At 46.6% G+C, this 22,555-nt stretch overlaps 1 protein-coding gene across 8 annotated transcripts in view; it reads right to left on the bottom strand.

Moving 5' to 3' along the window:
• Nin (ninein) overlaps positions 1-22,555 on the bottom strand; it is a 101,060-nt gene that overhangs the window by 40,381 nt on the left and 38,124 nt on the right. For all 8 annotated transcript variants that reach the window (XR_009592982.1, XM_060387597.1, XM_060387591.1 and 5 more), the window contains exons 5-13: positions 12,946-12,985; positions 11,403-11,593; positions 6,589-6,735; positions 5,266-5,433; positions 4,644-4,780; positions 4,192-4,332; positions 3,789-3,963; positions 569-679; positions 95-184 (exon numbers count right to left, since the gene is read on the bottom strand). Coding sequence is in view for 7 of the 8 variants with exons in the window: in XM_060387597.1 (XP_060243580.1) it covers positions 95-184; positions 569-679; positions 3,789-3,963; positions 4,192-4,332; positions 4,644-4,780; positions 5,266-5,433; positions 6,589-6,735; positions 11,403-11,593; positions 12,946-12,985 (1,200 nt within the window). In the remaining variant the exon portion in view is untranslated. The remainder of the gene's footprint in view (positions 1-94; positions 185-568; positions 680-3,788; positions 3,964-4,191; positions 4,333-4,643; positions 4,781-5,265; positions 5,434-6,588; positions 6,736-11,402; positions 11,594-12,945; positions 12,986-22,555) is intronic.

The following is a 22,555-nucleotide window of genomic DNA, read 5'->3' on the forward strand; positions in this document are numbered from 1 at the left end:
CACAGATTTCAGGGGCTTGACAAGTCCCGGAAGGGCTGAGGCTCGGATTTGAACCCAGGCCCCTTGTGTTTCTGAGTTTTCATCAGCCACTCACCCTGCACTGTTGCTCATATTCATTTCTCATCTGCACCAGCCTCTCTTCTTGAAGAAAGAATTCAGCACTGCTGGGATCGAGGTCACCAAACTAGAAAGGACAAAAAAACACAAAGCTGTCATTTTTTCCCAAGGGCCCATCTTTGACCTATCACATTCCAAAGATCCCAGTTTCGGGTGTCACCCAAGCTCCCAAATATGACAGGAATGAGGCCTTTAAGCAGAGACACCACCAACAGGAAGAGGAGGAAAACATCCAAGAATGACGCATTCAGCTTGGGTAGGGAGCCCATCTTGGTGCCAAGCAATGCTCCCCCTCAGAGCCACCACTCTAAATTCCATCCTGAGACGTTACAACTTCCTTTAGGTACCCAAACAGTTCCCTAATAAAAAATGTTTTTGGCATTGCTTCTGCTCTTCCGGGTGAGTGACATTTTGGGCAGCTCACCAGGAAATCGGAAGTGGACAGCTTTACCTTTTCCGCTAACACGTTTTCCAAATTGCGCTGAAGTTTGTTTGTCAGGTTCTCATACTCTGCCAACTTCTCCGCATTTTCCAGAAGCTCATTTTCCAGGCGATTGTTTTCCTTGAGAAAGTTGGGAAAATAAACGTGGCACAAGTCAGAAATCAGAAAACTGTTTCATCATTTTGTATGGAGTACAAGCCAGGGCTTAGGATTAAGAAACCTGTCTATCATGAAAGCTAGAGAAAACCAGAAATCAAACGATGATGAAAAGGCTAATACCTAGCTCATGACACAAAAGTCTGCCTTTAACAGGAACCTTACAGGGGCTGGAGGGATGGCTCAGTGGTTAAGAGCTCTGGCTGCTCTTGCAGAGGACCAAGGTTCAATTCCCAGCACCCACGTGGCAGCTCACACCTATCTTTAACTCCGGGTCCAAGGCTTCTGACACCCTCACACAGACATGCATGCAAGCAAAACACCAGGGCACATAAAGTAAAAATAAATTATAAAAAATTAAAACCTTACAAAATTGTGCTGTTCCACGTGTTAGCTATCCATGTGGATACTGAGCACTTGAAATTCATCTATAAACAGCTGAGCCAGGCACTATCATAGGAAAACACACACTGGATCACACAGAATAAGTCACAAACATAGAAGACAGCACACGGTGATTTGTGTTCACTGGTTCCATTTCAAATTGATGATGCCTTGTAACTACTGAATTAAATGACTCAAACTTAATTTCACTTTTTAAATATGGAAAATGTATCTTGATAGCAATAAACTATTTTTTTTAAAAAAGAAAGTATGTATGTGTATATATACACATATGTGGCTTTACTTTATTCCTATACAGTGTCACACTGGAGCATTTTAAATGACATATTCTTCATGTATCGTTGAGTGTAAGAAGCCTGGTTATAACAAGTTCCACTTCTAGTTCCATTTCAGCAGGTTCTGCACAAAGGCACTCGCCAATCTTGATGTGACTCACCAGGACCCACACGGAGGAAGGTGAGAAGTGTCTTCTGAAAGTTGCCCTCTGACTTCCCCATGTCAGCGTGTGGCCCACCCCACGAATTAACATTACAAAGAAAAAAAGAAAGAAAGAAAGAAAGAAAGAAAGAAAGAAAGAAAGAATCTCCTTGTCTAGCCATAGCAAGAAACTCAGAACTACAAAAAGAGTGCATCTAAAACTAATTTTAATTCATTGAACATTACAGGTTATAGTTATTTTATAAATAATTTTGGTTTAAGGATATAGAAGTTACCCATAAATAGTTCATAACTAATATGTTTAAGCTAAAGTCACACACCAACTGAAACTCACAAACTTTCTTTCCCATTAAAAAGAAAAAAAAATCTTTCACAGTTCTCTAGAAAGATGTCACCCACATTTGTTAAAAAAAAAAAAAAAAGCCGTATAGACTTGCCACTTGACATATTTTCTTTCTTCTCCAATGTTAAGGGCTGATTGGAAGAATGTTATTTTCAAAGTACATTTTGCCAAAAGAATAAAGAGCCAGTATATTTTTAATGTATTCTAGTTCACACTCTCACATAGCAATATGGAGTTTAAAAAAAAAATGTACTTAGAGCCTTCAAAAAAAAAATACTACCTTCTCCTAGAACACCAACTCTTACTTTTGTCTCTCAGAGAGTATCCACACTCTGCTGCTGAGCCTGTAGGAGCAAACCCTGCATTCCAGATACTTGCTGCTGCTCTGGAAACCAGACCAGACGCTGCTCCCATGGACCGCAAGAGGGAGGCAGGGATGCAAACCACTACAACAGCAAAGCTAGAGCTCCTAATGACAGGAAGAGGAGGAGAGGGCAGGTAGCCCATAGGACATGGTGAAAGGGGCATGGTGGAGGAACAGGCGCTCATGGGAGGGGTGGGACACTGCGAGTAGCTGAGGTTAGAGCATGGATTCTCAATCAGTGGGTTGTGACCCCTTTGGGAGTGGAATGACCCTTTCACAGGGGTCACATAAGGCCATCAGAAAACACAGACATTTACATTATGATTCAGAATAGTAGCAAAATCACAGTTATGGGGTAGCAAGAAAGTAACCATGGCTGGAGGTCACCACAACGTGAGGGCCACAGCAGCGTTAGGAAGGCTGAGAACTACCGGGTTATAGCAGCAAGGATGATCACCATGGCAATGTCTGTGATGGCCAGCATTCCATTTTTTAAATTAACTTTTTAAATTGATTCTTTGTGAGTTTCACATCATTCACCTCTGTCCCGCTCATCTCCCCATCCCTTGCAACCTCCCCCATAAAGAAATAAAAAACAAACATAAATTAAAAAAATAAACAGGACATAAAAACATCTTGTCATGAAAGCTGTAGTGTGTCACAGTGTGTTCCGCAGTATTCCCTTTTATTCACACTTCTTTACTTGCAAACATTCACTACCATGACCTTTGGCCTCTGGCTTCTGCTACACTGTCCATACTGGATCCTCTCAGATGTCCTGCTGTTGCCCCGTGCCATAGAGATCCTGCAGCTTTGGATCTGCAGGACTGGCCCTTTCCCACACTCATTGGCTCCGCCTTTCCGCAGCTGTGTGGACCTGAGGGGCACCTCACAGTAGCAAACATTTTCCCTGGACCTGCGGTCCTGCAGATAACTTACTTGTACCATCTGATATGATAACCACACTAAAGTAAGGAGAAAGAGCTGCTGGGTGACCTTCTGTCCATTAGGAAACAGGCTTCAATAGCTTCATCAAGGCTCCCCTGTAAGCAGTGGGCCCCAGGAGCCTAGTACTATGCTGTCTGGAATGGGAGTCCTGAAAAGAGGTCGGCTTCCTCCACCGGGGCAGAGGGAGGAAGGGAGGATTACAAGAGGGAAGTCATGTTTGGAGGTCCAGAGGATGAGACTGGGGGGCAGATAGGAAGGGGATGCTGAGGATGAGGACAAACCTAGGGAGCGTCTCTGGGACTGACGATGTCAGACAAGTCCCAACCAGTCCTGAGGAGCAAGTGCCAAGGCTGCTGGGAAGAACAGGCTATCCTCATGGATGCTGTCCACACACCAGACCTGGGACTCCTTTAGTCCAGATGCTAGCAAGGCCACCACCATGTCCAGGCCATGACCAGGGAGAATCCTTGGATTTTAGCCCTATGCAGACTTACACCCTCAGGGAGCTAGTGCTCTAGCTAGTGCTCTAGGCCTAGCGTGGACCCCGACCATAGTGCTAACAGGAAGAAGCTTACCTTCAGGGAGAGGGCAAGGCGGTCCCGGATGTAGTTCTCTTCTGTTTTGGCCTTCTCGATTTCCTGCTCCAGCTCTACCCGCTGCTTGCCCGCCTGCTGCAGGATCTGTTCCCTCTCTTGGCGGAGTTCGCTCTTTAAGGCCGCTATGCGCTCCTTGTATTCTTCATCCAGTTTCCTGTGAGGAGGGACGATAGGAAAACCAAGAGGTGGCCTTTACGTCCCTTGGAGGACAGTAGGTGGACATCCCCAAACTGGAGACGGAAGCACAGATTCAGTGTGTCCTCAACCTCTGCAGTCAGCTCTTTCCTCCCTGCCTGCCCTGAGTGGGGAAGGATAGAGGTGAGAAGCAGGGTTTGGGAGGGATAGGGAAGGACCCTGAACCTCGTCGCCCTTCTGGTCACACCTGAGGTTGTACTCATTCCTTCGCTCGATGGCCGCATGGTGATCGTCCACCTCTGAAGCCATCAGAGACTTCAGCTTTTCCGCTTTGTCCAGGTCCAGCCGCAGCTTCTCCTTTTCTCTGACCACTTGGTCAACCCGTTCCCTAGAATCAGAAATAAAGTGAGTTGGTAGGAAGCTGTTTCTAAGCAACCAGGAGATTCGACCCCCCCCCCCCAAAAAAAAGCCTCTCATCTGGCTTGCTTCAGTACAAACACAAAACCCAGACAGCCAAAACCTTCCGCAAACAAAAAGGCCTTCAGACGCTCCAGCCAATCAGAACCCCTACTCACTCCCCTTCAGCTGAGATAAAGGACAGCCACACTGGCCTGTGGATGGGAAAATGTGCCCAGTGGCGGTGATATGGGAGGCAAGCTGTAAAGGGAATGGGCCAGGCAAACCTTCTGCTCAACTTACAACAAATGCCGGATCTCAGCCTTGAAGCTAGCCAGAGCTGCCTGGTGGATGCCATTCTTGGTAACCAAAAGTTCATTTTCAAGAGCCAGCGTCAGCTCTGTGAGGTTGACATTTCCATCCAGGCTGAAATCCAAGGCCTGGGAATCAGAACACCACATAGAGTCAAAACAAATGACAGGCCCCAGCTTCAGAAAGCAGAAAAGTGTGGAGGCAGACTGAAGCCAGGCTAGAGAGTGGGTAGGGTGGGGTGGGGTGGGGGGAGTGGGGTCCCTCTCCTTAGGAACAGCTTTCATCTAGAAACACTGTTTCTTAAGGAAATTAAGCTAGGCTGCTTGTATCTTATGAAATCCATCCCCCACCATACACACACTGTAAACAAATGTAGTAGTATAATTTCAAACTCTAACAACCAAAGATGAGATAAGAACTTTCCTGTATCAATAACTTGAGGTTAAAACACAGAAATACTCTCAGCCATAGGCTTCTGGTTAAAGCAGGCAGGAAAAATTAAAATTAAAAATTATTTTTGAGATCATGCAAACATTAAGTCATTAAGGATAAATCAGGTCAAGTATGTTTCGAAAGATAAGCTGACACCCCTTTCCTGGGATTGCGGTCGCACCTTCAGGATCTCCTGGCTGTTCTCAATGCCTTCTTCCTGCCAGGTGTCCAGTATCCTCTCCACGGACGCGTGGCCCATCCCATCATCCAAGCAGGAGAAGACCCGGAAGCCAATGGTGCTTGTCATTGCTGACGAGGTTGTGGTCCGCCGTCCACTCTCATCAAAAGACTGGAAGAAGAGCCTTATGAAAACTGAGTTGGACTGCAGAAACCCAGCTAGATGCTGATCAAGACTGGGACTGCCCAGTCCTGGCTACAGAGAGCAGAAGTTAATTTATGAGGCAAGAGGGAGAAAGCCATGCTGTGCTCTTGGGGGTTGGTCTGGCGCTTGTATTATTTTGATGCTAATAACTGGCCCTCAAGACACTGTGGCTGCCTGGATACGCCTCTCCTTGTTGTGTAAAACTACCCGATTGGCTGATTAAATGGCTTATACCTGGGCAGGGCAGAACTGGTAGGTGTGGCTGAGATTCCTGGGCTTTTGAGGACAGGAGAATCATGGGAAGAATTAGGGAGGGGAGAGGAGGACACCACAATGGGTCAGTGTGGAGAAGGAACCACCTGGGCTGGGAGGAAGGACTCCAAGGACGGCATGGATGGAGAAAACACCAACATGAAAAATATAAGCAACTCTCGTGGGATGGAAGGGAGCCCAGACCAGACAGGAATGGTTAAGGCAGATGACATTGGATGGGGGACGGGAGATAGATGGTGAGGTTGCTGAGATGGTGTAGGTGAAATATCTGGCCAGCCCAAAGTAAATAAAGCAATTACAAAATCTAACAGGTGTCTGTGTCTTCTTATAGGGCAAATAAGAAACATTATTTAGCCCAATACCTTTTAAATTTACAATACTGTGTCTTTAATGTATGGTTCCTGGTGACTCAAGCCCACAAGCTTATCAGAAAGAAACAGTTCTGGGAGAGCTTCTTCACCCTAGAAGAGATGCATCTCTACTTGATAGCAGGTTTCTTCTACCCTTCATCATGAGGCACAATTAGTGGCCTTCACACTCTGTAGTTTGTCGCCATTTTTCAATCCTTCCTTTCCTTTCAAATGACTTAGTCTTTCTCATTCGCTGAATACTTCTTCTCCTTGGTATTTTGCTTTAGACAACAGGTTAATTCACTCAGAATTACTAAATGGGTTTTAAGCACTTATTCTGAAAGATACTGTTCTGCTGGTTCTTCTTTTCTAAGCTAGGGTCTCATGGTGTAGATGGCGCTAACCTCCAGCTTGCACCGCCCCCTCTCGCCTCTGCCCGCCAAGTGTTGGGACAACAGGTGTGTGCCACCACTCCCAGCTCTGCACACTGATTTCTTACCTGCATAGAGAGATGCCGCTTTAGCTGCCTGTAGGGAGTAGACGCCGATGGCGTGAGGGATTTTCCAGTCTTAAAAAGACCATAGAAAAAGTCTTCGACGCTCATCGTACCGTCAGGGTCAAGACTGAGAAAGACCTCTTCTAGCATCTAGGAAAGTAATCATGTGTTGTCGTTTTTTTTTTTTTTTTGGTTTTTTTTTTTAATTTATTTTTTATAGTTTATTCACTTTACATCCTGATTATAGCTCCCTCCTGCATCTTCTCCTGGTCCCGCCCTCCCTCGCTTCCATCGCCCGCATCCTCCTCCCCTAGTCCTCAGAAATGGGGAGCCTTCCTCCCATCTGACACCAGCCTTTCAAGCCTCATTAGGACTGCCTGCACCGTCCTCCGCTGTAGCCTGGCAAGGCCGCCCCACCCGGGGAAAGTGATCAAAGAGTATGCACCAGAGTCCACGTCGGAAACAGCCCCTATTCCCTTAATCAGGGGGCTCACATAGAGACTGAGCTGCCTATGGGCAATATGAGCAGGGAGTCTAGGACCTCTCCATGCACGGTCCTTGTTTAGTGCATCAGTCTTTGCAGGCCCCCCTAGGTCCAGATTTGTTGGTCTTTTTATGGAGCTCCTGTCCCCTCTGGGTCTTTCTATCTTCCCTCTTCTTCCCTCAGACTCCCCGCACTCTGCCCAAAGTTTGGTCGTGAGTCCTAGCATCTGCTTTGACCCCCTGCTGAGTGGAGTCTTTCAGAGAATTAAACACACAAATACCACATGCACAACACACCTCCGGCCGGCAGAAATCCACACCACTGTTGACTCCTAGGACTCCAGACACATAATTTTGTCTCTATCTTCTCATAAAAGAATTTCCCTCTCCAGAAATGATTCCGTCCCCTCTCACTCAAATGAAATAAAACTCAACTTCCATCACCTCTGTAATCATATGCAGTCATAACAATCAACTTTTTTTTTTGTTTTGTTTTTTTCTTTCATTCATCCTTCTAGGACAGGCAGCCTTAAATGTCACAATCTTAAAAAAAAAATTCCTTAAAACATACAGCTCCTCATAATCTCAAAATGTAAGTTAGACATTCATTATTCCTTTAAAATATGGTGGTTCTAAGTGATATCTTGCTCATACTTAAGTTTTCAAATTGGTGTGTGTGGTGATTAGTGCTAACTGTGAGCTTGACAGGATTCAGGATCACTTGAGGGGGCCTCTGGCCATGTCCATGAGGGGTTATCTTGATGAATTGAAATGGGAATCTCTGCCCACTGTGGCTGGCATCCTGGACTGTCCAAGTGGAGCTGGGCAGCGGCATGCATTCGTTACCTGCTCCTGATTAGGAATGTGATAACCAGCTGACTCAAGTGCCTGCTTCTTTATAACTTCCATGCCATGATGGACTGTGCATGAATGAAGGGGCAGAATAAATCTGTGCTGGTTTGAATGAGAACAGCCAGAGGTCCATATAATTTAATGTTTGGTCCACAGTGGAAATGTTTAGGAAGGATTAGGAGGTGTGGCCTTGTTGGAGGGGGGTGTGTCACTGGAGAAGGGCTTTAGGTTTCAAAAACCCACATCAGGCAGTCTTTCACCCCCCTCCCCCTGACGGCTGCCCACAGATCAGGATGTAAGCTCTTGGCAGCTGCTCCAGTCCTGTGCCTATCTGCCTGTAGCCTTGCTCCCTGCAATGATGATCATGTACTAGGCCTCTGAAACTGTAAACAAGCCCCCAGTGAAAGGCTTCTATAAGTTGTGTTGGTCATGGTGCTTTGTCATGGCACTAGAACAGTGACTAAGATAAAACTCATTCTCCCTTAAGCTGCTTTTGTCAGGGCTTTTTATTAGAGCAATGAGGGGGGAAAATTCAGACAGCATGCTAGCACAGCAAAGCTGGTCTGAGACGGACTGCAGTGACCGCTGCTTGGAACTCGCTGAAGTTTTGTTTTAGTGTGTTAGTCCGGGAAAGACCAGCTCTCTGTGAAAATGATCTTGTGTGCATGTGTAAAAGGAGGATCTCAAGATATAGACAGATGAAGGAGTTTTGGCTCTCCGCTTTGTACTCTCTGAGGGCTTTCATATAATTTTAAAACCTCATATAACGAGGAACAGGGAGACTGGACCATAAACCTTTTGGGCGCTTGTCAGAGATGGTTTGTTCTTTGGTCCCACAGGAATGGAAAAGGGGAAAGGGTAGCATGAGTCACAGAAGCCACAGACAAGAGGAAAGGCACAGACCTCCTACTATGATAAAAGTTTATTGTGAGCCAGGCCTTTGAGAACAGAACAGAAATCACGAGATCTTCTAATATGCACTGCTGTTATCAGGCTAAGGGAGGGGCCTAAGGCGGCACTGCAGCTCCCATGTGATGTCCGGACCGCTGAGAACACATGATTCCTTTGGGATAGTATTCTGAGACTAGGAAACTTTTTTAGAGGTTGGAAATCTGGGGAAGACACAAGAGGTGCTGACAGAATCCTGTACACTGGGGACAAGACGCCGAGGTTGCCAAAATCCTTCAACTCTTCTGTCTCACTCTCACCAATCAAACAAAACAAAACAAAACAAAAACAAAAACAATGTCCTAGAGGAAATGGCTTTGAGAACCATCCAACCAGAAGTGTCCGTAAAACCCATGACCTTAGGCAAATGAGTGTAGTTTCTATGTGGCCTGATCACCCGTCATCACTTATTCTATTCAGATTGCTGGAGTAGTAGACTCTTGCCAGTTATTTTAGGTCAGAGCTTGGGGTGAGACGTGGTGGGTATGACTACAGAAAGGGCTCGGTGGTCAGAACTGAGCTCAAGAGAATGCAGGTTACCTGAGCAACTGACGCACCTGGCCTCTTTGGGAACAGGAGCCCCTCTTAGAACAAGGACATTTTCATTTCCCACCCTGGCCAGGTCTGTGGGTGGCTGACTTCCCAGTGTGTTGGGTTGGAAACCAGTGTGTAGAATAAGGTTCAAGAATGGAGACAGCCACAGTGGCCTGAAAAGTGACACAAGTGACCAAGGCATGGAGGCTTCAGAGACCAGAAAGCAAGTGGCAGGGACCAAGCTTGCTGAGCACATGGCTGCCTGTGGTCTCCGGAGAAAATGGCTGTGGCTTGCTATTACCAAATATTCAGGGCAAACTTCCAGTTTTAAAGAGTGTGCCTCAAAGTCCAATTTTTAAAATACTGAACGGGGCCAAACGAAGTCATCCTTGGGTTTGATGTGGCTCTGAGGGAGCTAGCCTGACCACCCTGCCTTCTTCGTTGTCCTCGCTTACAGAAAGTGGCGTGTGAGTGACTACCAGAGAGGATCGAGTCTAGTCCTCCTTCATAAAAACAGGGAGCAGCAGGGACATCACCGGCTTCCTCTGCAAAGGGCTGATGAAGTCCAAACCGCTAAATTCCAGGCTCCCGCGTTGATAACATCAGCTCGAATTCAGCTCCTCTGGGTTCAGAGCTTAGGGACATGAGCTGCAGGGCATCTGCTGACTCCTCTTGGTGGGAAAGGGTGGGAACACTGGGCGGGAGCGTGCTGGATGAGCAATGCCTTCCTAATTCGCGTAGTGCGGGGAAAGAGCTGAATGTGCACTGAATGTGCCCCTTTGTCGTCTCAGGTTTTAGGAGCTCCCCCCCGTGGAAGAAAAGGAAGCCAGTTCCATGTGAGTGGCTGCAGCTTCTCTTCCAAGAATTGTCCTCAGATCAATAACTCAAGTTTGTGCAATGTTTCTTGGTAAAAGAGTAAAAAAAAAAAAAAAAAAAAAAAAAAAAAACAAGAGAAAAAAACAACCCGAGGCTCTTTGTACTGCACTGGTTCAGAAATTAGGACAATTAATTTAATTTTATGACTCAGTAACCACTGTTGAAAAATAAATGAGCACTGAGATGTTACAAAGGTTGTTAGAGGGTTTATATAATGGTCACGTCATATGAGAAAAAGAAAAAAAGAAAACCCAATTTTTTTTTTTCCTGCAAGTCAGGCTGCTTGGCAGCTTTTAAAGATCCTTCTCTTTCTTAGTTAGAATTTGCTGCTACCGCTTTTCCCCGAGGAGGCAGCCAGCGTGGTGTCAAATATCATTATAATCAAGGATTCTGGAGCAATGACTGTATTCCTAGCCTCTAACTCCCCCTAATCTTTATTTGTAGCTTTTTTGAAAGACAAGTCTTAGAATTCAAGGTTTTTCTGTGCTTCTCAGCTAATCCTGAAGATCCCCTCTTGAGTCTTCAGAAAAAAGTAAAGCAGAATCTTACACCATAAACTCTGGGGGCTTCAAGACTCTGCGCTATCAAAACTACCAACCTGCCGACCCCACTCCCTCACGGCCAGGATCCGGTTGCTGTACACAACCAGGGCTCTCCTCACAGCAGAACACAGACATCAGTCTGTGGCTAGTGAGGCCGCCTGTCCTGTGCACCGCTCAGTCTACCCCAGGAGGACATTGAGATCTTTCCAAACTGGAAAACGCATCAGGACTTCAAAATTCTCTCCTAAGTCAAGCCTGTGGCTCTCCTTAATCCTTCCTCCACGTTTCCCCACATTTTACTCCTTGGTTGTTTCTACAGCTTTGTGTGGCTGGACAGGCTCGACTCGTCTGATTTCTCACACTTAACACAGCAGGCAGCCATACCATACATTCAGGAAGTTCAGCTGTGTCAGCGTCGATCCCTGCCACACACCATGACCTTCCCCAAGACATGTAGGATGTTTTTTTTAGGAGAAAAGAACGCCACGTCTCTGACGTGGAAGCCACAGTATGGCTCTTCCCAGCAAGTGGGCAGCCAAGCTCCTTCTCCTCATTCTCAAACCAGAACAGTGCGGGGCTTACCGCGCCGTCCACGTTCTGCAGTCCGTACTGTTGGCAGATGGAAACCAGCTTCTTCCGGTTCAGGTGACCATCCCGAGTGATCCCCAGGTCTTCACAGACCTCTTGCAGTTTCTCTTCTATCCAGTCTTGAGGAGGACAAGACCCACTGTGCGATGCATTCAGGTCATCTGGGTTCCAAAACCTTAGCTGGCCTAAAATCAGAGCAAAAATTGTGTTGCCTCCAAAGGAATTGCAGACAGACAGTGTCTATTACCTATATATACACATATAGATGCACCCTTGGAAAGTAATTCAATTGCGTTTTTATTCTTTTGCATGTATGAGTATTGTGCTTGCATGTATGTCTGCACACTACATTCAGGAAGTTAGTGCCCATGAAGGAACCAGAGTTACAGATGGTTGTGAGCCGTCCTGCGGTACTGGTGACTGAAACTGGGTCCTCTGAAAGAGCCATGAGTACTCTTAACCGCTCAGCCATCTCTCCAGCCCCCAGATAAGTACTGTATGAGACAACTATAAATGCTGACCCCGCTTTGATTTTTGTGCTGAAGTCCCGGTGTAAGTGGGGGTACTTTGTGCTCTGGGACAGTCACCCATGGGAAAGGAACACTGTCCCGTATGCACGAGCTCAGATGCCTTGACTGCGGCTTCCAGGAGCTTTCACTTCTGCTTTCTTTCTGGTCTAAGTATTAAAGCATAAGGAGCCTCTCAAGGCTCATCTATTTTCCAAATCTTTCTGACCCACGACCCTAAACTTGAAAGAAACCCAAGACTGTAACTTGAAAGAAGAGAGGATGCAAACTACAAGTCTGTTAGTGTTTGTAGACGAACGATAAGTTCTGTTTACAGACAGGGTCAAACCCTCCGGGATGCCAAGGCTATTCTGTATTAACCATCCTGCTTCTATACTGGCGGTGTGCCAGCCCCTGAAGTTATCACTTAAACGTGGGATAATTATGGGCACGATTTTATGTACCTGGAAGAACCATGGAGGACTGAAAGGGGTACTTATTTATTGATGGAAATTAAGCCCATTACTGTCCTGTTATTCCAGCTCCGAGAGCCAGAGAACACATTGTTTTAATTAAACTTAACCACAGCTCATCTGGGCTTAAGCAGGAAAGCGGCCTGAGGGTCCCGCGGCTGAACCACAGTGCCATCTGGTGGCTGTAGGAGTGTTGTGTTCGGCGTCTGGTGTATCTATAAATCCTGGACACTTGGAGGGATGTATTAATAAATAGTACATCCTTCACACTGGGGCTTTTCACACATTTCTTTGAGAGTCTGCCCACAGGTTAAATGGTATGTATGTAAGCGGCTGCTGCAAACTAGCTGCCCTCTCTCTCACAATGCTAATAAGATTTGAAGTGTACAAGTGTCACTTGGAAATGATTTTTTTTTCTGTTTCTATTGGTCCTAATGTTAGCACTCAGCTTACTTCCAGTGGGAGAAGCAGGGAAGTGGGTGCCAAGAGTTCCTTAGCCACAGAGGCTGGGGCCTTCCCTCCTCGGCAGTCCCTCCCCACCCCACTATCATCTCTTACCTTCCGCTTCATACTCCTCACTGCGTTGGGTCTCCCAGCGCTAGAAAAGGCAAGAGACAATTGGTGAGCATTTGAACCCAGCTTCTGGACTGGATTACTTTTAGCTCACGAGTCACCGCGTGGGTTAGTCATGTGACTTTAGCCTTTGAGTCAGTGTGGACTCTTTTTAGTCAACCAACCAATCAAGACGCTGAAACCTCTTGAAATAGACTGGTTTTTGCCGGCTTCACCAGCGCTAAGTGCTGTCTCTTCACATCACTAGGAATTTGTCTTATCGTTTTCAAGGTTCCTTACTCAACAATAGAACCTACTATGACCCATTAATCCAGCCCATAAAGGAACATCCAAAGTTCACCAACCAGCAAACGTTCATCCAAATTTACAAATCTATGTTCCGAGTGCTCACCTTCCTGCTACATCATGGGAACACACGCAAGAGCAGCACACACACACTTCTTGTCTGAAAAAGTACATGTGCGGAAGAGCGGGTGGAAAGACTGTAAGGGCCCGAGGATCAGGGGCTTCTGTGCGCATGTGTCCTAGTAACGCCAGAAGCTACATTCACAAAGTCTAAGCAACATGACTGCCTGAACGTGAGCTGAACAAGGAGGACACATGCCAAAGTAGATGGGGCCTCAACCCTACACAGAGAACTGCTGGCAACTAGAGAATGCTGAGAGCAGAAGAAATCATCTTTCCCAGGAAAGAACACACCAAGTGTTTATGCAATACCAAGTAGTCAGCCCTGAAAACACACACATAAGTAACATTATATAAAATGAGCAGGCTATATTTAGGCATATCTATGTATATACATCAATCTATGCATGTGATAACAATTAATGAATAAAAGGGGGCACGAATTTGAAAGAGGGCAAGGAGGGGTAGAGGGGAGGGCTTGGAGCAAGAAAAGGAAGGGAGAAATGTAATTATATTATAATCTCAAAAAAGTACACGTGCTAACAAAGACACAGGGACCAGAAAAAGCGGAAGTCGGATATGCTGGTTCTTAGGTAAGACACATCAGACCTAGAAGAAGAGGGGGACTTCCTAAAAGCAGCAACGGCTAAACTCTGAACTACAGGAAATAGGGGGAACACAAGTCCATAACATTTGCTGAAGAAAGAATGAGTCTGGTGCTCCTGCTGCTGAGAGAAATAGAGAACTACAGATGTAGTCCGCACAGTCAGAGCAGAAAGCCGACTTAGGTACACCCTGTGCTGGTTGTAAATTACATTGACCACAACGGCATTTGTTTGAACTTGGCCCCTTGTCGTGGTTAGCTTCGAGTGAGTCTTCTTCAAGGTCAGAGCATGTGGTTTTGGTAACCAGCCTCTCATCACAAGTCAGGAACAAGCCAGCCCTTGCTGCACTGGCCAAGCTCTATGTCAGTCTTTCTCTGATCAGTTACAACATGTAAGTCCTCCGTGGCTTTGGGTCCCCTGCCAACGGCTTGGGCCTCTTGAGCAAGCCTCCTGATGCCCTATTCCACATGGAGGCTCTGCACCAGTGAAGGAGGTCCTAGTGAGAAAAGAGGACTCTTCTATTCAGAACTAGGCCACTGTCTTAGCAAACATACAACTTTAATCCACAAATGTGGTGGTCCTGTAGCTAGCACTCAGGAGGCAAAAAGGAATGGGACTGGGGTTTTGGGTCAGCCTGGGCTTCATAATGGCTACAGGTAGAGTAGATGAAACCCATTTTTTTCATACACCAGCCAAAAAATGATAAAATATTAAAAGGGGAAGAAAACCAGATATAATTGAATGAATAAAGTTGTCTTTCATACTAAGTAACCAGCCCGTTCTCTGGGATGGCTGAGCTCTATAATGCTAGTTGATTTCTTAGACTTCTGAAATAAACACAGCATAAGGTGAGCCTAACTAACTCCAGTCTGCAGGGCCTGGATTCCCACGGCAGGTGCTGTGGCACACACACACACACACACACACACACACACACACACACAAAACACTTACATCAAACACTGTCTTTCAGTAGCTCGAGATGGCATGACTTAATGTTCTTTCAAGCAACCTTGGCACATCTGCTCCGTTCCCCACACTGTTTCACTGCTTTGGTTAGCCGACAGGGGCAAAGGAAGGATGGGAGGGTTTGTTTCAATTTACAGTTCTAGGGGACATAGTCCTTCATGGAAAGGAGGGTGTGACACAGGAGCAGGGGACAGCTAGACACACTGTGTCCCCAGTCAGGAAGCAGAGAGCAGTGTCTGCGTCTGCTCATGCTCGTTTTCTCCTTTTTGCTTAATCAGGGACCGTTGGATGGTAATGGCCTACAGTTTACATGGGTGTCGTCCCTTCAGTTAATCTGATTTAGATTACCCCTCACCGCCATGCCCGCTAAGTTGACTACATTAACCATCACGTTCACGGCAGTTATGTCTTCAACTAGAGACAAGTGTCTACTACGAGTCACAACTCTTATTCCACAGGGACCCTAGTGATGCCATGGACTCAGGAGGCTGAAACCTCACAGCGAAGTCCTAAAACAGACTATTCTTGCTGAGCCGGAGACAGCCAAAGGTCATGCCTCAAGGCGGCCAGGTTGGCTGCAGCCCATCCAGATCACAACTGAAAGTGACTGGGGGACAAGGTATCGTTGGGACTGAAGCACCAGGGCCAGGTGATTTCTCCTTGCTTCCTGTGGTTACAGATTCATCAGCCCGCTCGCCCCCCATTTCTAGATAAAGATGGAGACCTAAGCTGCAAGCTGTGTGGCCTGCTGAAGCAGGGATCGAGCAACAGTCAACCTTCCTCCATGGAGCCCCCCAGCTACCGTTTCTGATCAGAATTAAACCATTAGTTATAAAGACTTTAAATCAATAGAGGTCCAATACCAGAAGCACCGTGCCCGCCAGCAGACCGATTCATACCCTCACCCTACCTTAGCATCTGAAATTATGCAAGTTCATTATTATTCAGCATCTCAGGACCCTAAAATTAAACCCACTAAATCCTAAGAAACGGAATTTATGACCTGAGAACCACTGGTCCAAACAAAAGCATTCAACCACAGGTTGTTCTTGACTTTTGTAAACAGTAGACACGGATAGGGGGAAAGGTCAGGAAAACGCTATCACTGAGCTCAAGCCATAAAGGGCCTCGGAAGGGGCATAGCATCTTGGAACAAAAATGAAACACAACTTCAAAAAAACACCTTTGGCAACAGTCCCTAAGGTGACGGGGTATGTGTGGTTTCTCTCATTTGCTCATGTATTTTCCCATGCATGTTAAAATAGTGAGCAAAGCATTCGAGGAACAAAGAGGCTCCCACATAGTTTCCAGTGTCTCACAGGTCTGCCTGCTTCCTTCTCTCTCCATCTCTCACCCCTGAGCAATGGAAGGTCTAGCATGGAAGCTACTGCACAGATTTGGAGGTAGGCTGCCTGGTACTTGATCCCAGCTCACTTCTGGGGTTAATCTCATGTAAGTTCCCTGATCTCTTTGGACTTAGTTTGTTTATCTGTAAAATGGGAATAAGTAGTGTGAACTCACTGGGGGAATGGCAAAGTGCTTAGCACTGGGTCTGGCACATAAGCACTCTAAAGTCCCGTTACGTCAGTGGATGTGACACATATTAAGCTTTGTATTTGTGGAATTCTTTTCAACTCTGTATTCAGAATTAAACCATTCATCTGGGTGTGCCTCTGGAAATACCTGTCTGTGCCTTTTGAAAAGATTTTTTTTTTTTAATTATCTGTTCGCGTGTATCCATGCTGGCTACACGCAGGTGTGGTTGGAAGAAGCTGTCAGAGTTCCTCAAGTCAGAGGTCCAGGCAGCGGTGAGCAGCCTGACATGGATGCTGGGAACTGAACCGAACTGACAGCAGGGCCGGGGGTGTTCTGGGCAAGAACAGTACCCTAACCACTGAGCGCCTGCAGAGAGGCACGGGATGCAGATGGCCGCCTCGCCGTGGCAGCAACTCACGGCAGTACGGCTCATTCGGCACAGGGTCACAGGAACTGAAGCCGAGGGCTCATGATTGTCATTACTAAACCGTTAGTATTGAATTATCTAAGTATTTAAGCGAGAGCTCTCACTCCCAGCAAGACTGAAGTCGGAAGCAGGCCTATCCACGTGTGACTGGCAGCCATGTTCATGGATATTATTATTTTCATAATGAAACCGACTTTATCAAAGTAAAAATACTCACACCCTTCAACCCAATAATTTTACTTGCTGTCTAAAGGCAATTAAAAAGATGAAGAAAAAGCCATGTGCCCAAAGATGTATATTGTGGAGTTTTTCTAACAATGAAGTGTTTAAAACAAATTAAGTATTCAACAATGGAGCATAAAGCACAATGGTACAAGATAATGTAGTCATTAAAAGTAATTTCAAACCCATGTAGGAACGTGGAAAAACATTTCAGCAAACGTTAAATGAAGGAGCGCGACAAAAATGTGATCTGCGCTATGATCATTGCTGGCAACGAATATTTATATAACCAGACGAAGACTGGAAAGAAATAGATAATAAAATAATTCGGGTTGCAGTTGAGGGGCTAGAAGAGAAACTTTTTATTTCCTCCACTGTTTTTGCTGCCCCCTCCCCTCGCCCAGGCCTTGCTAACCTAACTGCAATCACTCCGGTTCGCTCCCATTGGTAAGTTACCGTCTGCAACAGAATCTGCTGGGTGCAGGCTTGGAGGAAAGCCAGTGTTGCTCAGGTACCGAGGCCTCTGGAGCTCAGCAGAGAGTGGGACCGATCAGGGCCTGCCCGTTAAGACCTGCGGTGGGGACGGCAACCATCCCAAAACGCAGTCTCTGAGCTAGTCCCACACTGGTCACGCCACAGACACAGCACTGGAGCTCACAGAGTCCTAACTACGCTCATAAGATCGATTCACACAAAACCTTCAACATTCTGTCACAGATCGGGGAGGGGCACACAAGGCCCCACCCTGTGGGTGGGAAAGACATTTTCTTCAGCGGGATAGCCAGCTACTGGTCAGCTGTCCATTCTCCCATAAAGGACTCCCCCTAAAAACCACCTGAACTAAACACAGGGAATCACCAGAAAAGATGTGAAAGTAGGAGGGGGAATAGTTAGCAATAGAAAGGAAATCGGCAGTGAATGTAATAAAACTACATTGAATACATGTATGCAGATCTCCGAATGAAACCTATTATTATGTACAATATACACTAGTAAAAAAATTACAGGGTAGCCTAACACAGCCTGGGCTTTTAAAGCCCTGGCATCACCTAGCAGCAACAGTTTCTCATAATGGGCAGGCAGGGTGAGGGGTAACCAGCGGAGCTAACTCTGGGGCGACAATCTCCCCAGCACTCTTCCGTAATCTTTGATAAGAGGCTTCTCTGGTGGAGCTGGGGTCATCCTGCCGGAACCCCAACTGCTCCATCTCATTCCAAGGTCACCTCTGCCAGAGACCAGAGTTCTTCACCTTAACATGACAGGAGCTCTCCCTCTCCCTAGACGAAAGGAAGGGTCTGTCCCTTTAAGAGGGAGGGAAGCACATGAAGGCTGATTGTTTGTTATTAAATTGCAATTTTGGTGGGGGTGGAGTGGATAAGGGAAGATTCAATTCATTCACACTCCATTGACTTTCATTCTTACTGCCGGGAGCCAGGGAGTCCAATTAAAAAAGCTGGAGGGTCGGGGAGGGTGCAGTTTAGAAGGTTGGGGGATTCAATCATTCAGCCACTGAAACAGCGCCAACAAAAGGAGGCGTTATTGTGGAACGGGGTCCTTTAATGGCTGATGGTCACCCCGGAGTCGTGAGAGTTGGCAGATGGCCTCTAGACACAGGTCAGTCCGGGGCACCTGAAAGGGTAATCAGGAAAGTCTTTGAAGGGCAAGAGCAGGGGGGCGCGAAGGCTGAGCTGCTGTAAGGATGCTGAGTTCACCAGAAGAGATGGCTATTCACCCCTGTGAAGCCATGGGTCGCCTGAGTGGGTGGGTGCCTGTGAACAGCTCGTGAAAAGGCAGGTATCCACACATGTAAGCATCATCCCGTTATACTCAGCCACTCAGGACAGAAGGCAAAGCTACGAGTGGAGAAGAGTGGGGCACAGACTGGGTTCTCTGTTCAGTCACCTCCTGTCACCGCTCAGGAACTCATTTCACCCACAAAGTGGGGACGGTACACCAACCTGTGAGCAGGGCATGGAGGTGTAAGCGTGCAATGGCCAGCTGTCGCTATTGTCCTGCCAGAATAATGCTGTGCCCAGGAAGTTGAACCCGAAAGCTGAACTGTTGGGGCTCATTGTCCTTTGGGGAAATGGGGACTTTGGCCTACTCATTTAACCAACTTGTGCATGCCTCAGTTTCCTTATGGAAAGTTCTTCTCTGTGAAGGCATGCTTCATACTGGAAGCACCGGACAGGGCCAAGAACTCAGTGAGGCTTGAGAGGGCCTGCTTTTAACCAAATAAAACAGGTGGCTCTTGGTAGCTCTTAGTTACACTCTGCCACTTGGATGCTCAAAGCAGAATGAGGACAAAAAAACAAAACAAAACAAAACAAAACCAGACAGTCCAATGTCCGCTTTGGGAATAACCCAGAAGAGATTAGCAACTCCAGCTCTGACAGGTGAACTGGCTTGATTAACTCAGTTCAGACCGTACACAACTAACAAAATATCCTCGGATATAAAACATCTTCATGACTAAATAATACATTTGTTGCCAATTATGCCTTCAGAAGACTGGGGGTCGGGGGAGCTACGGGTTTGGCATGGTGATCATGATGAAACAACCAACTGGGAGTCAACGTGAAATGAGAGCTTCCCCGGAACCTTCTGCTTCCCAGAGGGACCCTGGGTGGTACGATCGGGCAGGGGCTACCCTGCGATTTCTTACTTACAGGGCAGACACAGAACCTGGGGTCAGAGGTTGTCTGGCCCCCAACGGCTACTTCAGAGAGTGGTCCTCACCATCCTCGGTGAGACAAAAGATGCCCCTGTACCAGTCCCAAGGGCCACACATCTTAGTGTCACGCTGGCCATTGTGGCCAGATGGATTGCTTTACAGCTGGCTGAGGTACCTCGCACGCATCAGCCGCTCGGGCAGCACCAATTTCAGGAATGCTTTCTTCGGAGGGACACCTGCTTTGGGGGACAGCAGAGCAGATGGCCAGAGTCTCTTGGATCCCCGGCTTCTAGCCGCAAAGTGGAGCCGGCATCTGCAGCCTTTGGGCCCTGGTGTGGCCCCTGCCTACAATAGGCCAGCCACTGCCTCCACTAGCCATCTGCTCCAGCTAAGACCTTTGCGCCCTACAGAATGTATGGCTAATTAAAATGATTATGGGCATACACGAAGCTATTCTTCCGAGACAGAGGTTGCTGGGCTGATCTCTGCGGCCCGGGAGACTGAAGCACATTAATTTTGAAAAGGGAAGGGCCTTGTAAGCCCAGAGGAAGAGCAACACAATTTCCTCTGTTGACAAAACGGCATAGAAGGCTGAGCTCAAGGGTCTCCTTTAAATGGGGGAGCATAACTAGCAAAGCAAAGGGATCTCTGAAGAGGACCAAAATTCTGTTTAGGGAGCACTGCATCCGGGGTGTGTTCAGTTCGTCTTAAATGTTCAGAAAGCGGCACTCTAAGCTAGGTATTGGAAGCTGAATGTGCCTGGAGGTCTGGCTTTTGTTTCTGCAGGGACAAGCTTCCTGGGAATGGGGGCTCTTTTCCCATTCTGCCACCTTTGAAGGCCAAGGCAGTGGAGAACCTTGACAGGCCCAGCCTCCAACCTCTCTGTTTTGAACTCAGGGAGGAGCTGCTGGACTAGAATGCAAATTAGTGCCTTCATCTCCGAAGAACCTGGCACAACGAGAATTAATGCATGGCTTTTAAATGCACGCATATTCACGTGAGTCCTAGTGTGCATGGCCAAAAAGCCTTTAAGTGCTGCAAAGAAATGCTCGGTGTCAGCCTTTTCCATTAGCAAGGCTGGAGGTTAGTGAATTTTAAAGTCCTAAAAGGAGGAAGTCTCCATACCCCTTTGGAAGATACATTAGATTGAACCTAAATTTAGAAAAACACTACGTGGGTTTCATTAACTAGAATGGGTAGTATTTATACTTCTAATCATCACAGCCGCTGAATGGATAGTAAGCAAAACGCTCGTCTATGGAACATATTTCACGGTTTGGTTGGGCAGGGTTACCATCATCACTAGAATATGAATCATCACTAGCTGGATTTTGATTTGCTGTCAGTCTTAAGTTTCCAGTTGAAAAGTATCAGAAATTTCTGATCTAGAAGGCTGTGGAGTAGAGATGGAGGGTTTTTTGTTTTTAATGATTGATTAATTTTAGTTTTTTGTGCATTGCTGTTTTGCTTGCATGTATGCTTGCTTGAGGGTGTCAGATTCCCCAGAACTGGAGTTACAGAGAGTGGTGAGCCGCGACATGGATGCCAGGAACTGAACCCAGGTTGTCTGAAAGAGTACTCCGCCATCCCTCCAGCCCCAGAGATGCACTTCAGGGCACCACGGTCTGCAAGCCTTGTAAGAACAAGAGTTGTCTTGTTATCTTTGAAGAGGCTTCTGGGGTCATGGGTCACATTCAAGGGATCTACAATCCCATATGGGAGTAGACAAGTGATCAACGAGACGGAAAACACAGAAAGGGAAGACTGAGGTACCATTAACAAAAATGCGTATCCTGAGGATGTCATCCCGTTAGTTGGGGAAAAAATGGCATCAATTAGGAGACTGCTTACTTTGTCAATGGTGTTTTAAGGATACAAATGGGGCAATGAAGAAAGAATATGTATGTTTCAACTACGAAAGACCTGAGTGGAATTTCTCTTAGTTACTAAAAAAAGCACATGTGTCCCACAATTAAATATCGACCCCTACAATGGAATAAATACCCATACAATGCTTTCAGCACCAGATTATACCTATATGAAAATAACATAAGGAAAAGATAGTTTCAGATTTTTCAAAGCAGTATGAATTGATGTAGGCAGCAAATCGGGTTTTTTTGTTTTGTTTTTTGTTTTAAGGGTTTATTTTTGGGCGTGGGGGTTGCTGGCGGACTAACCAAGCGCCATGCTAGCTAGCCTCTCACCTGCACAGCCCAACAGAACGCCTGGACCCCCCGACCACCCCTGGGCCTGTGTGCCCGTCAGATTTAACTTCTCCCTCAGGTTCTCACTTAACTGCAGCCTGTGAACCAGCGGTTTTGACTTTCATTATCATTGTCTGCAGTTGAAGAAATAATCGTTCAAAACCTCTTGTTCTTGATAAGGATCTTATAGACCCAATTTATTCCCTGTAGAGGAAAGCAGTTAACAAGGTGTCCCCTGTTTTTTCAACTAGGGCAGAAAGCGAAGTGGCCCTGCCCCAATTGTATTAATTACACAGTCTTTTCTGCCGAGCTTGAAGAATAGAGACTAGAATTAAAATGTGTGTGGCTTTCTGTCCCCCTCCCTGCTAGCTACCTGTGAGGGAACATGGGCCTGAAGCCCAAGCTATTCATCAAAGGGGCTAAAAATGTACTCCTAAGATCCTGAAATCTCACTTCTGTTTCTTAATAAAGTAAAGCACAAACAGTGTCAACCAAAACCCTCTTGATAGTCACACCTTAGACCGGGACCAAGAATGTGCCCTTTGTTGGCCAG

Source organism: Meriones unguiculatus, chromosome 7 (genome assembly GCF_030254825.1).
Source record: "Meriones unguiculatus strain TT.TT164.6M chromosome 7, Bangor_MerUng_6.1, whole genome shotgun sequence".
Classification (NCBI taxonomy): Eukaryota; Metazoa; Chordata; class Mammalia; order Rodentia; family Muridae; genus Meriones; species Meriones unguiculatus.